This window comes from Sylvia atricapilla, chromosome 1, assembly GCF_009819655.1.
Source record: "Sylvia atricapilla isolate bSylAtr1 chromosome 1, bSylAtr1.pri, whole genome shotgun sequence".
NCBI classification, from domain to species: domain Eukaryota; kingdom Metazoa; phylum Chordata; class Aves; order Passeriformes; family Sylviidae; genus Sylvia; species Sylvia atricapilla.
In genome coordinates this window covers 85,729,966-85,746,015 of record NC_089140.1, presented here as the reverse complement: position 1 = coordinate 85,746,015, position 16,050 = coordinate 85,729,966, and the positions used below count along the sequence as shown (strand labels likewise).

At 42.5% G+C, this 16,050-nt stretch overlaps 1 protein-coding gene and 1 long non-coding RNA gene across 8 annotated transcripts in view; one reads left to right on the top strand and one right to left on the bottom strand.

Annotated features, from left to right (window-relative positions):
• Nucleotides 1-10,072, bottom strand: part of FHOD3 (formin homology 2 domain containing 3) — a 368,131-nt gene extending 358,059 nt beyond the window's left edge. For 4 of the 5 annotated variants that reach the window (XM_066326999.1, XM_066327008.1, XM_066327017.1 and 1 more), the window contains exon 1: nucleotides 9,713-10,069. In XM_066326999.1, coding sequence (XP_066183096.1) covers nucleotides 9,713-9,877 — 165 coding nt within the window. In that variant the 5' untranslated portion in view covers nucleotides 9,878-10,069. Of the gene's footprint in view, nucleotides 1-9,712 lie in introns of all 5 variants that reach the window. The other variant, XM_066327035.1, reaches the window with a different exon arrangement.
• Nucleotides 1-16,050, top strand: part of LOC136366137 (uncharacterized) — a 1,047,166-nt gene that overhangs the window by 131,850 nt on the left and 899,266 nt on the right. The window lies entirely within an intron of this gene.

Genomic DNA, 16,050 nt, shown 5'->3' with positions numbered 1-16,050 from the left:
TCTCAGCTTTGTCAGAAAAATGACTCATTTTTCATCCTAGACTAAGCTCAGTCTAGAAGAAGCATAACTACAGTAATGCACACATAAGGCAGAATAACATCCAGTAACCTCACAATACAGTAGTTGAAACAATAGTTTTGAAACAACACAAGCACACTTTTTAAATAGGTTAAAAAAAGCAACAATTGAAATCAGCATCTAAACAAGAACACATTACTGTCTACAATTCAAGTATAAGAAATCTAAGTGCATTACTTGCAATTATTTAAGCTCACTTCTGTGCAAAAATAAAAGGGACATAACCAAGTAAAATAATGAGCAATACTACAGTATAAAGCTGTATATAAGACACTACAGGAATGCTCGGGTCACAGGCAAACGCAACTGTGCATACTAAACCCAGAAGAGCTGCACTTCTTTCTGCCTTGTGTAGTCACAGACAAAAACACCTCATGTATTATAATCAAACCAAAAAAAAAAAAATTCACAGCAATATGACAGTCCTTCAGCTGTGACCAGCAATGATCACAGCAATACATTAATCATTTAGAATGCTCATACAGGATAAATCAGTCACGTCTGTCTGAAATAAAATACACTGCTTTCACACTTGTGAATGAAGCCTGCCTGCCTTACACATAGTCACTGGGGTGACAAGCAACACTGGTGGCTTGCATTTATAACTGAAGCTCAAATCAACTAGTAGCATGGTAGAGTACTTGAAAAAGAATGATGAAAACATTAAAATATCATATGTAGAGACTGATCAGCACAAACAGTGTAATTTAGTGGCACTTATCTTCCTCAGTAACACAGTTTTTTTAAAAAAACACCTATTTTCAAATCACATTACAATTTCCTATAAAGATGCCTAAAGAAAGGAGTGTGATGAAATGTGCCTCATGAGGGGGACTTCTGAAATTCAGAAAGCCTTAGGACCAGCAGTGTTTCATAATGAGACATATGTGAATCTGCATCTCCTTGGCACTCACCACTATGAAACTTCCCAGTCCTTTCACCCTTTTGACAAAAATAAGTAAACCCAAACCAAAACACAAAATCCTCAAATTCACTTTCTTTTTAGAGACAATAGTCAGACCAGGTTATTCCTCCTGTGAGGCAAGGCAGCACAGAAAAATCTCACAATTTCAGCAATCTGAAAAAGGTATTCCTAATTCTCTGCCTGGAAAATCTGGAAGGGTCTTCTATGACTGAGACACCACGACCTCCTATAAAGAGGGCAGAGGACTCAAGATTTTCACAAGCCAAGTCCCTCACAATGCTAGAGCTGAAGGGGAAAATAACAACTCTTTGTGTGCGGAGTCAAAGGTCATGCTCCAGGGCCAGCTGCTGCAGTATGGTAATAAACAGAGCGTAGATATGTGGGTTTATTTCAATTTTTTCACTACCCGTAAAATGCCAAGTCCTTCCAAGTACTAGAAGTCTATTAATGCCTACCCTACAGCTAGAATGGGTTCACTACTGGCACTTGGAGAAAACTCAGAGAAAAAAGAAAACTTTTTATTCCACACTGAGAAAAAACAGGCACAAGTCGCCACTTGGCATTTCAATAGCACAGATGAGATTCCTATTGGTTTCCTGACTGCACACTCCATTATTACATTCTTTCCTTGGAAGCCTTGCCACAATGAAGTAAGAAAGCAGACAGAATGTGCTTTTTTAACTAATTTTACCTGGCATATGACACTCAGATAACCAATCTGTCTGGCATAGCTGTGAGAGCTACAAGCGTCTTCTTTGCCAGCCCTCAAATCATGCCAGGTGATTCACATTGAACATGTAGAAAAACCCCACCAGACTGAGTCCAGGGACTTAATCTTCTCCTTGTCGATAACAAAGCCATCCAAAAAAATAAAAAAATAAAAAATACTAAACAGAAAATCCACAGGCAGTTCACCAGCAGCTGGAGCAGCTACTTTACCTCTGATGCTGTTACTTGTGGCTGTAATAGTAAAATAGTGTATTCACAATTCTAAAGAAAATACTTATTTTCTCGATTTCACTCAAAAAGGTTGAAGGGCTCATTAGTAAATCCGAAGCAACTAGCTTCAATGAGCAGTACTGAAATGTGCCTCATTTTTACTTTTTAACCAATAGTCAAAGTTACTTAAAATTATCTTTTTAACTGGCATAGTCTGTAGTTTCTAGAAGAGAAGACAACACAGAAACCAAGAGGAAAGTAAACTTTCTTTCTTTCCTAAATAGGGAAATACTATCTGTATTAGGGAAATACTATCTGTAATAGGGAAAAGCTATCTGTAAGTGCATTTTATTTCAGTATAATTATGCATGCTGTGTACAAGAGGAAAAGCATCTTGCCTTATCTGTATCACTACAGTTAAAGCAATACAATTGCACAAAATACAGCTTAATACTTTTGTGGCTAATGAACATAATGCTTCAAGCCGTACACAACCCCCCACTACTGCACGTAGTAGTACCTGACTTTACCTTGTATTATAACTCGTTTATTTATGCAACTTCTTCTCATGATGACACTAAGAGTTTAATTGTTAGTAAACACAAGAGTTTAATTGTTAGTAAACACAAGACAACAGTGTCTGTTTCATTTTTCCAAGTATATATACTTCATTCAAAGAAACCCTCTAGAACTACAACTAAAAGAAGACGAAGCTGCTTTTCCAATCAACCCATCCTTTCTGTTCACCCTAACGATCACTACCATGTAAAATGATGACCAATATGACCCAAAGATTAATAATAATGCATTGCCCATATTTAACCATAGCAATTAGGGATGCAGGACCAAAATTAGCAATTTTCCAGGATTTTCTTTGAACAAAATAAATAAATATCTTCCTCACAAAATAGATAGAGGGTCAGTTGAGAAGTATAACTACTAAAGTCAAGCAGTCATACTGAAAGTAAAGGAAGAGGTCTAAGCCTTTTTTTTTTTTTTTTTTTTAAAGCATCCTTAAAATGCTGGGAATGACAGAATTACTTCTTTTTAACTGTTTGGAATTGGAAACCACAATGCATTTTTGTGGTACATATGTGTTAAGCTGATGACGTGGACAGCGAACTTCCAAGTCTTCAGTAGTTTCATATGCCAGATAGTTGCAGATGTTTCTAGGTAGCTGGCCTACTAGAGCACTCACTGCTACTATTGTCCCAACTTGTTCCACTGCTAAAAATATGTAGCAACATTCCTTGCTGTCTTATTAATAACTGTAATACAATATAAAGTTAATATTAATATAACGCAATCCAGGTTGTGTGGAAAGTGATGACAGAGGTGTAAGTAGCTGGCACTCTCTCCTCTGAGCTGGTAATGAAGTAATATCTTAGCACATGGGTACAGCCTACTGAAGTAGCATTTACCATAGGAGCTGTATAGCCCCAGCCTAGACCACTTCAGGTCACTCAAAAATACAAAACACCTTTTGAAAGCGGTAGAGGTACAAACCTGTCCTGGCTGAATTCCAGCCAGAGAAATGGACTGTAAAACCAAGTAGGGTTGTCATCAGTGATAATGTGATGGATGGGTGAGTTACAGCCCTGCTGCCTTGCATACACTTCCACAAAGGTTGTAACGCTCGTCATCACAACCCAGCAAGTGAGATCAGACAGAAAGAAAAGGGATTCGCATTTACACCCTAATTAATGGCAAGGTAGGATGGCTGTGGATGCACTAGGGAGTGAAAATTATTCTAAAACATTGTGAGAACTTTCGTTCTTATTTAGAACAACACTGGAAGAAGAAGAGGAGATTGCAACATGCCAAGTCCCGCTTCTCTGACTATTCTTTTACCAATATAGATATCAACTGCAGTCGTCTTAAGTTTCCTGCTCAGTTTATCCACTAGTAATCTTCACATAAGACGAATTTGGATGAAATGAGGTATCTACAAACTGGTTTTGAGAGAAAGCATCAAAATCTGGAACAGGTAGTATGGGATTTGTAGTAGGATAACATCAAGGTCAGACTTCTTCCTAATAATCTCCTTTCTTTGATTAAGAATCTCCACAAAACATAGGGTGCTGCAATTTTCAGAGGCTGCATGTGAACAATCTGTGTTTTAAAAATTTAGTGGAAACCTGAGAACTACCAGTACACTTGCTCCTATCATTCTTGACACAGAGCTCCATGAAGGCTCTTGAGCTATGATCAGCCAAACTCGGTGACTTGTAAGAGAGGTGTTCAAGTCAGAAATTGAATCTATGGGGTAGATCTGTGTCCCTGCTTTTACAACACAGCTTTTAAGCCTAGAACTGAACTACAGCTTGTCCAAACCATTCAGAAGAATCTTAGAATCTTGCAAGAACTTCAAAGTCATCTCACCTTTAGTGCCAGAGGTAAAGCCAGGCATTTGACAGTTACTTTTTATCTGTTCTACAGGTATTTCTTCTTTGAAGGCCCACACCGCAGAAGACAGTAAGCTGTTGGAGACTGAGAAGTTTTTCACAGTTGTGCTTTAGGGCGGGTGTTTATACTCTCCCAGAAAAGTGTGCTTCACACAGGACTGATGCAGCTTGTGCTGTCAAGTCAGGAGACAGAGCAGTATCCTACACCCAGCTCTGCCCTCATAAATAATTCCCTATAAAATTCAAGCATATGAGACTTCTACAGGGTCAGTCTCTTGAAGAATAGGAATTTGTCAGCTCCAGAAATACTTGACTAGAGTCAAAATACTTTGGAAGCCTTTTGGAAATGACCTTTCTGTTAAATCTTGAAGGATGAAAAAAGGCTGACATCCACCTGCCTCAGGAAGAATATGAAGGACCTATGTGTCTTGACAGCCCCCTCATCTAAAATATTTCCCAGTCTGCAGCAGTGACACTCACAGAAGATATCAGCCAGTTTCCCTTAAGTGTGGGTTAATTTTCCCTGGAAAAAATGACAATATTCCAGTTTCCATCTTCTATTCTTCAGTTCCCATTAAGAACATAATGACTAACCCAAAAATGCTCTTCAGAGAACAGATGCTCTGTTTACCAGTACCTCCATCAGGATCAGGATTCCAACCATACTTTCTTCTTTTTCTGCCTAGCCTCTATGGACCAACACATTATTACTTAATGCCAAGGAAACCCAGGGAAGATGAGCCAACTGGTAGGTTTACTGCTCTCAGAAAACCTGAGGCTGCTGCCAGGGCATAGCCTGGCACAGAGTTTAATGCCAGAGCTGAGCTCCATGCCAGGACACAACCAGGGGAACTACTCCTGCTATCAGTTTACATCACACCATGCCTCAGAGTGAGCCCTGGCTTTAATGTAGGGCTAAATCACAGCAGCTGAAGACGGCAACGTGGATGGCTTCTGTATGAATGAAACTCCCGAATCCCTCTAGCACTCACTGGATTTATTTGCTTATACCACTGTTTTCTGAATGACACTGTTCCCAATTACAAATTCTTGGAAGGGATTTAAACACAGGAGTTGTCTCCAGTTTTCTCGGCGGGGACAGGAGGTCAAAACAATTATCCTTATGGCACTGTAACTCTCCTTTACACCTCTCCTTTATCACCACCAGTACACAATATGCATGGAAAGATTTTTTTTGTTGTTGTTTTCCATTGTTACACAAATATTTCCATGTTACACAAATATTTCAATTATGTTTTCTTGATAAATTAGGCAGCGTGTTGTCCTGTATTATTGCAAAGATGTTTTTCTTACAGAGCTGACCCAACACCGAACACTAGTGTGGCACGTGAAAACAGACTACAGCAACATACTCAGCATGCTGTAATTATGTGAATAAGTTAATGAAGAAGATCTCTAAAAAAAGCACACCATTTGACATTGGCCATGTATATATAGCTACTCTCCGGAGCAACCCTATGTCAGCAAGTTCTAAGTATCAAGTAACTCAAAGCAATTCAAAACCAACAAACCCAATGTACCGAATTAGATTCAAAGAGCACTATTGGCACAGGGCCTGAGCCACAAATTTAGACCCAGTTCTGAATTTTCCCAAGGTTCACAGAAATGGGCAAAAGAGACATCTGAAATCAGAGTCCAAACTAGATCCAGTTCTACTTTATGCAACAGACAGTAAGAGTGACCTAAAATCCTCATAAACAATAAAAGCCAAATTCAAAATGGCACCTTAGGCAGCCAAATCAGTATAGGCAAACCACAAAAACTCTGCAACGTGGCGTAGTTACTCAGCAAGAATTTGTAGATGTGGCTAAAAATACCGTAACAGAATTTGTGGTACTTCATTGCATCGTCAGCTAGGATGGTGTGTTATCATCTAGGACCAAATCACTCCTAACCACGGCGGACAGCTGAAACAAGCATTCCTGATGGCAGTGCCCTGCCCCACAAGGCTCAGTGTGCATGCCAGGCAGAACTGAGCACAACCCAACGTACAGCAAGGCACTGTATCCAGAGATATAGATGTATAGAAAAGTAAAAGCCTGAGAGAAACGGAAAAAAAGAAGGAGGAGGATACAATTAGGCACCAAATTTCCATTGAAAGAAAGATTGCAGAGACTCTTCTTATCAGTTTTCCCTACCAACCTGCTTAGGTGCTCCACATTATTCAGGATAGTAAAAACCATCCCAGACAGTACTCTCAGAACTCAGTTTCTTAACTTCCCAGTGAACCTACATAAGGGTCTAAAAACATTGCTGCTCAGAAGACAGTGTGTAGATCTAGACTTGCATCCAAACTCAAGTAAAATTTTAAGTTTAAAGAAAAGAAGCAGTAAAATCAACATGTGAAATTGAGCTGTACTTTCAAAGAACTAGAGTGAAGAAATCCTGACCTTTGGAGTCAAGCTAGAACATCTGTTGGTTACAAAAAAGCTACTAATGACATACTATGACAGGTCCAAATGTCAAAGCATTTTTCATTTACTTTTTAAATGTTTTTCTTAATAATTGTTTATAACTTTTAACTTACAATGAATTGAAATATACAAGTTGTTTTACTATCTACAAAAACACCACCATCACTACACTGTCCTCATGACTAATTTCAGGACAGCAATGGCGAAATCTGACCCCACTGAAGTGAGCTGCATTCCTGCTACTGACTTCATCGTATCAAGTACATCCCACAGCAGTACATCATCTACAAGATGTGCAAATCATCCAGTGGTGTGAAGGCAACAAGCTGGCAGCTCTGTTCAGAGAGTAAGTGAATGTTCACCTAAGTCAAGAGATGAGCACTTAAAACTCACTGGAAAAAAGCCCAGCATTGATCATTCAAACCAGCTGGCAAAAAGTCCACCACTTTATAAAGCTGCAGAAATTATTTAGACATTGGTGTTTCTATGCATTTCATCATCACAGAAAGGCTTGTGTTGAAAGAGACCTTAAAGTTCCAACTGTCCTGCCATGGGTTGGGACACCATTTGAGCTAGAAACTCTTAGGTCTGTTTCAAGATATTTTTCTGTAGACACTGTGATGATACTAAATGGACCACAAATCCATTAGCTCACTAATTTTCAAAGCAATTAATCTATTAAACCTCAGATGTGTCAATGAATTTCTACCTTCTACCGACATCTGAATTTCTACCTATGCTCTGCTTTGACAGCTGCATTCCTCTACGATCAGAATCTGCCCTTATCTCTGGAGGAACTGGATCAAAATTCTTCTTAGTCAAATAATGTGGTGATCTTCTATGACCAGTGAATACAGCCTTGAGGAAAAGCTGCAGAAAGAACATGCCCACCTCCAAAAAAGAAAACAGAAGAAAGCAACACAAATCAGTTATTCTACAGAATTATAGGCACAAAGATGTAATGCCAAACACAGAAATGCTGCCCTAACTGCAAGTGCAAACACAGAACTATGCTTTCATTTCAAATGAATAAAGGTAAACAAGTCGAATCAACTGACACTTTTTTTTTTCTTATCTTATAGAAGCCAAGAGATAGCCAAGAAACATAATTAAGGCACTCTAGAAACAGGCAGCGGCTCTGCAAACACAAAGGTAACTGTAACCATGTAAGCAGATTTCAATGGGCCTGCCTACACCCTCACAAAGGAAAGAAAGTATTTGGAAGAGCTAGAACCTCAGAAGAGCAAGTCACTGGGCCAGGACTTGCCTCTAGCAGAGCAGCTATCTGTCAGCTGCCGGGTTTACAGCACCTCTAGGGACATAGGCCATCTCTCACCCAAAGTCTGCAAGTCCACTTTCCAAACATTCATTAAACTTGAGAAATGCTGCACACAGAAAGACTGGGCAGGAGTTAAGCACATACAAGTGGCTATGGTTTTTGGCTAGCTCCTTAAGACACAAAACCACAGCGGTGGTCGTGGTGTTACCATAAAAAGTTATAAAAATTGCCAGGAAAGTATTCAAACGAAAGCAAAACATAACAGTAAAATAGCCCTGAAAATGAGGCTGAATTAACTCTAAAACTCTAAATCTAGATTTAAAACTATCTCTTTATTTACTTCATTAGGTGTCAGAATCCATTCTGCCTTTCTTTTAATTAGCTCTAACTCCAAAAGAAAAAAAAAAAGCCTCCCATAAAAACAATGGGACCAATCTCTGAATTGGGGACGACTGAGCACATGAAAACAGAATTGACCCAGCACACCAAGAGCTTCCAAAGTTTTTGTGCTTTAGGCAGAGCTCTGTTCACTGGATGCTGTATCCTTGGCAACTATTATGCGAGGAAACCATTCTACAAATGCAAAACTTCTGTCTGCTCCATGAGCTTTTCTCTGAAATACTTTTATGGGGGTTTGGATATCCTTAAATCTAAGGGGACACACAGCCCTTTGTCATCTTTCTGCAGGCTCCCATGAGAATAATACAACAAGTGATGTTAAGAGAGTATTTTCCTCCCACTTCATCACAGAGCAAATAAAAGTTTTACAACTTTTACTTTGTAGAAAAAAAAAAAAAAAAAAAAAAAAAAGTGGGCATTTTTTTTCCTTTCTTCTTCAGCGCACTCTGCAGAACTAATGTGCAGATACAAGATAGTAATGAACGGACATTATTACTATGTCAATCAATGGCATTGCTTTGAAAACTAAAAATTCAAGCATAATGCTTGGGTGCCTGATTTCAAGGACAGAGCTACAGATGCCAGCACATGTATTAGAAGAAGCTTGCAAGCAGAGATAGGTAAGACTTGACAAGGGCCATGCTGCAGTTCTTCGCAAGAGGGACTAGTAGCACCGATTGTTTCGAGGGCAGCAGACGCTGCTATTTTTACCAAAGCCCCGGCTGGAATTGCCTGGCTCATTAAACCTCACCACGGCTAAAGCCCGGGTCCTGCCGCCGCGACCGCGCCGGCCCGACACACCGCCTTATCCCGCAGTATCCCAGATACCCAGACAACGCTAGCGAAGGACAGGCACCGAGTACTTGATACCCAGCTTGGGCTTTGGTTTGATGAGGCTTTTCTTCTCCTGGGGAAAGAGTGTGAGGCAACTACAGCTAAAGCAGAGGCGGTAGCTGCCCTTGAGGGCGTTTGGGAATGCAGGAGAGCAGCAGAGCGAACCCCTCGGCCGTCCCCCAGGGCCTCTCCCGAGGACTTGGGGAGATGCCGATACTGCCGGGGAGAGCGATAGCGCCGGCGGAGGCACGGGGGCCGGCGGGGCAGCCCCACCGCCGGCCGCGGAGCCCGGGCTGTATCCCAACCGGGGCCGGGGCCGCCCGCCGGCCTCCGCTCCCCGCCGCCGGGCTCTTGCGGAGCGGCCGCTGCCCTCCGCCCGCTGCTGCCCCGCTCACATCCCCCGGCCCTCCCCCGGTACCTTCTGCGGGGCGCGGAGCAGGCGGTGCACCCCGGCCAGCTGGGTGGCGAGCGGGATGTCCTCCCGGAAGGTGTACAGCGGCGGCCGGGTGGGCTCGGGGAAGTTGGTGCTGTTGAAGGGGTCCGTATCATCCAGCAGCTGCACCCGGCACACCAGCGTGGCCATGGCGCATCCATCCACCGCCGCGGCCAGGCGCGGGCGGGGAGCGGCACCCCCGAGTCACCGGCACCGAGGTGCTCCCGCCGCCGGCTGCGAGCGGCACTCCCCTCCCCGGAGCAGCCTGGCCGGCAGCCGGCAGCCTCTCCCCGGCTCCGCGAGCGAGCGCCGGCCGCCTCACAGCCGCCGCGCCTCGGGGCCCATGGCCCCTTCCCCGCCGGGATCCACGAGTGGGAGCGCGCTTCAGGCCGAGCAAGGAGGAGGCGGCGCCGGAGCCGCGGGGCGCGGGCAGAGCGGCAGCGGCGGCAGCAGCTCCCCCATTCCCGGCCGCTGCGCGCCGAGCGGGCAGCGGGAATGCCGCGGCCGGCACGGGCAGCCGCCAGCGCCGCCAGCAGGGCCCGCAGCGCCCCCGCGCGGCCGCGCCGCCGCCCCGCCTCCGCCGGCCCGGGGAGACCTGCCCGGGCGGGAAGGGAGAGGGGCCGGGATACCCCCCGACTCCCCCGGCCCGGGGAGACCTGCCCGCGCCCGGGCGGGAAGGGAGAGGGGCCGGGATACCCCCCGACTCCCCCGGCCCGGGGAGACCTGCCCGCACCCGGGCGGGAAGGGAGAGGGGCCGGGATACCCCCCGCCTCTCCCGGCCCGGGCAGCGACACACGCACGGAGAGGCGAGGGAGAAGCAGCCAGAGGGGCGAGGGGCCGCCGGGCGCGCCCGCTGCACCACCCATCGCCCTTGGCTCCCGGGAAAGGGCGCGTGTACTGAGCTCGGTCTTGCTGTCACAAACATCCCAGATGTCCTAAATCTTCAGAGTAATATTTACTCCGTTCCAATTAGAAGCTTTAAAAAAATATTAAAAGAAGTTTTAGAAACTGACCTCAAACGTGGGTGTTTGACACAAGATCGTTTTTCCGTACTTGTACAAAACCCTTTGTGCCATTAGGGTTGTGCACGCCCGGGCCTTTGGCTTCCCAGAGCACAGGGCCTGTGCAGACTTCCCATCCCGGGCAGGAGACTGCCTGTCTTTGCATCTCGGCTCTCTCTTGCCTTATGCCTGCTCGCGCTTTCTTTCTTGGGAAAGTGGGGACAAGGTGCCAAGCCCCTGGGTGGGCACAGGGCAGAGCGCTGCACTCTTCGAGGAGAATCTGAGCTCTGTTACCTTGTCTGCAACCTCATCCCTGGGGATTCAGGGTGCACACCCGGTCTTGGCTCTCGGGAGCACGGGATGCAGGAAAAGAGCCATGAAAGAAGTCGCAGGCGAAATACAGACAAGGAAGGGTCTCAGCCTGGAAGTGGCTGCGTTTGCACAGGCTGAGCATCTGCCCAAGGGAATGCACCGTGCTTTAAAGCCATGGTTTGCAACCTCTCGTCCTTCACAGGCAGAACTGTGGGACAAGATCTGTAGCGCTGTGAGAACTGGGGGATTTACCACAGAAATGTGTCTTAGGCAAGAAACTATGACCTCTAGATCATAGTGTTTGCATGAAGCAACAGTTTCCTCTCAAAATGATTACTGACTTGGGAGTATTTGTCAGAACTGAGACAAAAGGGGATTTCTGTTCACACATGGTCTGTCCTTCTGTTTCTGTTATTCTTGGGATTAACTTGTCATGGTTCAGTTTTGCTAGCAGTTATGCATTTTTTCAGAAAAGAGAAGTTGTGTGTGGTTGTGATTTTTGCATCTAATTAATTTAAAATTCCTATTTTACAAAGAAATCTGTTTTCACATCTTCTTTAGTAACAGGAAGCAAGTTTCTAGAGAAAACAGTACTGCTGTATATCTGTCTGCTTATTTCTGTAATATATTTTGTCACCATGTGACATGAGGGTCAAACAGGGTATTTTGATTTTCTAAATCATAATTTACTAAATTACCATTCAATTTCCATTTTTTAAAACAAATTTCTACATTTGTTGCTAATCAATGGTTAATATGAGGTGGCATAATATTGCCATCCTTGCTATTCATTGGATTAACCCTGATTTTTTGTAAATTAATATATGGCACTTGCCTCATTGGACAGGCATTAATACTTGGAGGGCAGTTTTAAATAAATCATGGAAGCCAAGATTTTCAATAGAGTCTATGTGGCAGCATCAGCTTCTCTTTTGTCCAATACTGTAAAATGAAAACATGGAAAGGATGAGTGCAATCCTTGGAGCTAACAGAGATCGGATAACTCTGAGGCTCAACATCTAGCCACAGACTCTAAATCCCTTAAAGAAGAATTACACCTTCTGTGTTATGGTCTTCAACTGGATTTCCAAATACAAGGTGGCCAGTGGAGATACATTTTATGACCAGGAAGGAAGGAAAATAGAGCAATATAACCATGAAAGCATTCTGAGTTAGTGAGAGGTTTTTTTACAAAGTTTTTTTTTGTTTGTTTGTTTTTTTTTTACATTTCTTAATCTTAAACCCCCAAACCACTATAAACCTATGAATTTCAAAATCTGGGTTTTACTTGAATTTTAATTCAATTTATACAGGTAGAAAGAGAAAACAAATCTGCTGGATAAAACAGAATACCTTTATAAGGTCAGTAAGTGTGAGTGTAGAGAGAGGGAAACACACCTAAATTCTCTATTTGAATGATTTCCCACCTTTCTACATATTCTTCAGAGGCTTTCTGAATCTGCAGTCTCTTTTCATCACCTTGAGCCAGGGCTGTACATAGTTTGCTCCCTCCTCTTCTAGTCCCCAGTTCATGCTTCTGCTGCAAAGCTGTACCTTTGAAAAGTCCTTTCCTCACTGCCTGCTTTTGCAGACTGCAGGAAAATGCCCTCTCTCCTCTTTCTTCTCTCTCCAGGTTTTATTTATTCAATGCAGCAACTAAACCAAGGCAAGCATCCTGACTTTCCTTCTCACTGTCCCACTACAGCCTTTTAAATGAATGTGAGATGGCTTTTAAAAGACTTTAACACACAGTCAAGTGCAAACAGTCAGATAACGCCTGTTAAAATTATGTGCCATGAGGCACCGTGGGCATTGCATCTGGAAAGACAGAGACATGACAAGAACAGCATCAGTGGTTGCCTCAACCCATTCCCCATCATGGAATGTAAGGACTTCTCAGAGAGAGAGAGAGCATTTACTATAGTTGCGTTGAAAAAAATCAGTGTTCAGGAGCTCCGTGGAATTGTCAGCAAAGTTCAGGCTGTCTTCCTTGTGCCTTCATTGGTATCACGATCTAGTCAGCCCCACTCCTGGAGAAGACAACTGAGATAGGCTGTGTTAAGGCTGTGTTATTGCTGACCTTGGGGTCCCTGAGGGGCACTTCACATACCCTTTCCATTAAAACAAAGCTTGCACTTTTGTTGTTGTTTATTGTGAAGGTTTTTTTGGTTGGTTGGTTGGTTTGGTTTGGTTTGTTTGTTTGTTTTTTTCACAAAATCATAAGGGAAAAATCCTTCATGTGCACATATTTCTCAGGAATTAAACATAATTTAGGAGTTTTCATTTAGGGCTGATTTATTCATTTTAACTCATCCCATTATTGGCATTTCTTAGAAATACATTGTTGAATGAGTTAGGATGGTGTATCAAGCTTAAATTTGAATTTCATTATTGTTGAAACCTCAATGTTAAAATAACATAGCTTTTTTGTTGTGTTTAATTTCCTCTTTTTTATTAAAAATAAAAAATATATATTTGAGGGAATGTTATTGAAAGCATATTTTTAACCCAAAGACCACCCAGACACAATGTAAATGTGTATTTAAGCAGTTTAAAAAAATGATACTAGGCATCAGAGCAATTGGAAGAGCTCCACGGGAGTAATTTTTTCTTTTCCTGGTATATCATCATGTCAATACAGATCTAGATGCATGATGGTGAGATTTAATTCTGAGTATGTGAAGTGGCCAGTCCTTTGACTTTATCTCTTTCTTTTGGACAAATTGAATTGCTTTGCAGAATTCGTTGTTTAAACTTCAAGCCAGTTTTAGTTATGGGAGAAGAAAAGCAATTTTTACTTCCATGATTTATTCACTTAACATTCATAAAGCTGAAAAATAGCAGTCTATTTGGTAATGGTAATCAAAATGGGCTTGCAAACCACTGGAATTAAAGTATGGTAATGGAAGTGCTGACAGATCCTCTACTGTAGGGATGGGAACAGTATTTCTGCCTTATCCACACTATAATCTGTAAATAATGCTTCGTTCTCTCACTGAAGTGTGGAGAATGATTTATTGTCATTGTTAGCATGGACAGGCAAATAACCTAACACGCTTCTCAAAATAATGTTGTGTAAGTGAAATCCAGTCTGTCACAAGACCCAAAAAAAAAATACTGTGGATTTTGGGCTTCATCATCCAAGGATCTCAAAGGGCTCAGCTACCCTTATAATATTGCCTGCCCATTGCCACCCTGCAGATGAGGAAACTGGGAAGCTGACAGATCAAGGATACAATACTAATAGGATTGATTTTTTTTTTTTTTTTTTAACTGATTGCAATGGGACCTGAACCGGGTGTCATATGCTTGGATCACAGAAAACATCCACAGAAAAGCCCCCAGTAACAAAAACTTTTTTCCTTGGTAGCTAAGGACTTGTAATAGTCCCAAAGTTTATCAGTGGTCTTCATCAAGCTTGAATTGCAGAATCACACATTCCAATTCTGTTGAGTCGTACTGAATATTATTTTTCTGTGGTGGCTGGCTAATACTTTATATGAAGTAATACTATGTGCTATTAACACTGTCTAATACTTCAGTCTGGCGATGAAGCTCAAGGCTCACAATTTCAAAGTTACTCAATATTCAAAGATAATGCACAGATCTGTAAAAACCAAGCCCTGGATCCATGGATCATACGACTCCAGAAAATAATCTGTTAGATGTTCTGGTGGTGACCCTACAGATCACCTTCTGTGCAAGGTCTTTACCTAAGGCAGCCACGTCTTAAAGATGTAACCATTGTTGAAAGAGATGAAATTTGAGGTTTCTAGGATGTGCACACTTCTCAGTGCCATTTAATACAATCTTTGGTTACACAAGCACACTTGTGGTCTCTAAAGGACTCCTGTCTCTTTTGGCACAACGACTGGGGGGCTTAATTAATGCATGGAGGTTTTTACTTCACCTTCACCGTTTGATGCTCAAGACCTCCTGCCATATCCATTGCACGCTACCTAAACCCTGTTCTGATGACAAAACTAATTTCCTCAAGAGATTTGCTCCAGTGCTCAGTCCTAAAATAGACAGCTGCTTTGCAATTATTTATAATTTATTTTCATCGCACTGCTCTGCAGAGAGAAGGTCATTTTGCCCCCCTTTGGTAGTTGGAGTGTTACCAGACAAAATGAAGTCAAAAGTAATCACTGCTGTTGGCTCTTCAGTTTTGCGCTGCCTACAACCAGATTTCAGAACTTCTAGAAACATTATGTTTTGGAAGTGCAGCTGAGAGTGACTAGGCTGCACAGAGGAGGAGGAAACACATGCAGTGAGACTCTGAAAAAGTTACTGGGAGTGATTTTAACTATGCACTCGAATTTTATCATGGCAGCATTTATGGGGCTTAATTGTAGCATACCCATGCCTGAGTCCAAGCCTCTGGATTCATTCACTTTAAATGCCTCAGTGGGTGAGGTGGTGAGCTTGCAGAAACCAATCTTCTCTGCCACTCAGCCATGATTCTTTCTCAAAAAGAAAACGTGTGTATCATATGAAGTTGTAAAGTAAAATTTATTCTTCACCTGGGTAAACCTGTATATCCATGTCCAGAAATGTTTTTTCAGATTCCAAAGAAAGTGCTCACTATTGTTTACTCTTAATAACTATACATCAAACTTCCAGCCAAGGACCATCCATGCTTTATCAAATTCCAAATAACTGTGATTGTTCAAGCTCTCAAGCCCCATGGATATCAGTGAGGTCACAAACATGCCTAAGGTGTATAAGGACAAAAGGGTGAAACAATGAGAAAAAACAAACATCACTTAAGACCTACTGCTGCTTGTGGGGTCTTTTACCATTCATAATGTTGCAGGGCTGTAACCACACATGATTTTTGAAATGGTGACTGATTGTCTAGAGCTGACCATCAAAATCAGACAAAACCACAATCTTCAAGTCAAAGTACTCATTTTGTCTCCTAGTTATGTCTTTTATAGATTTTCTTACCATTCTTCATTTTCCTTTAAAAAATCAGAGGCTGTGTAGATTCTTCCAGGTGACAATAAT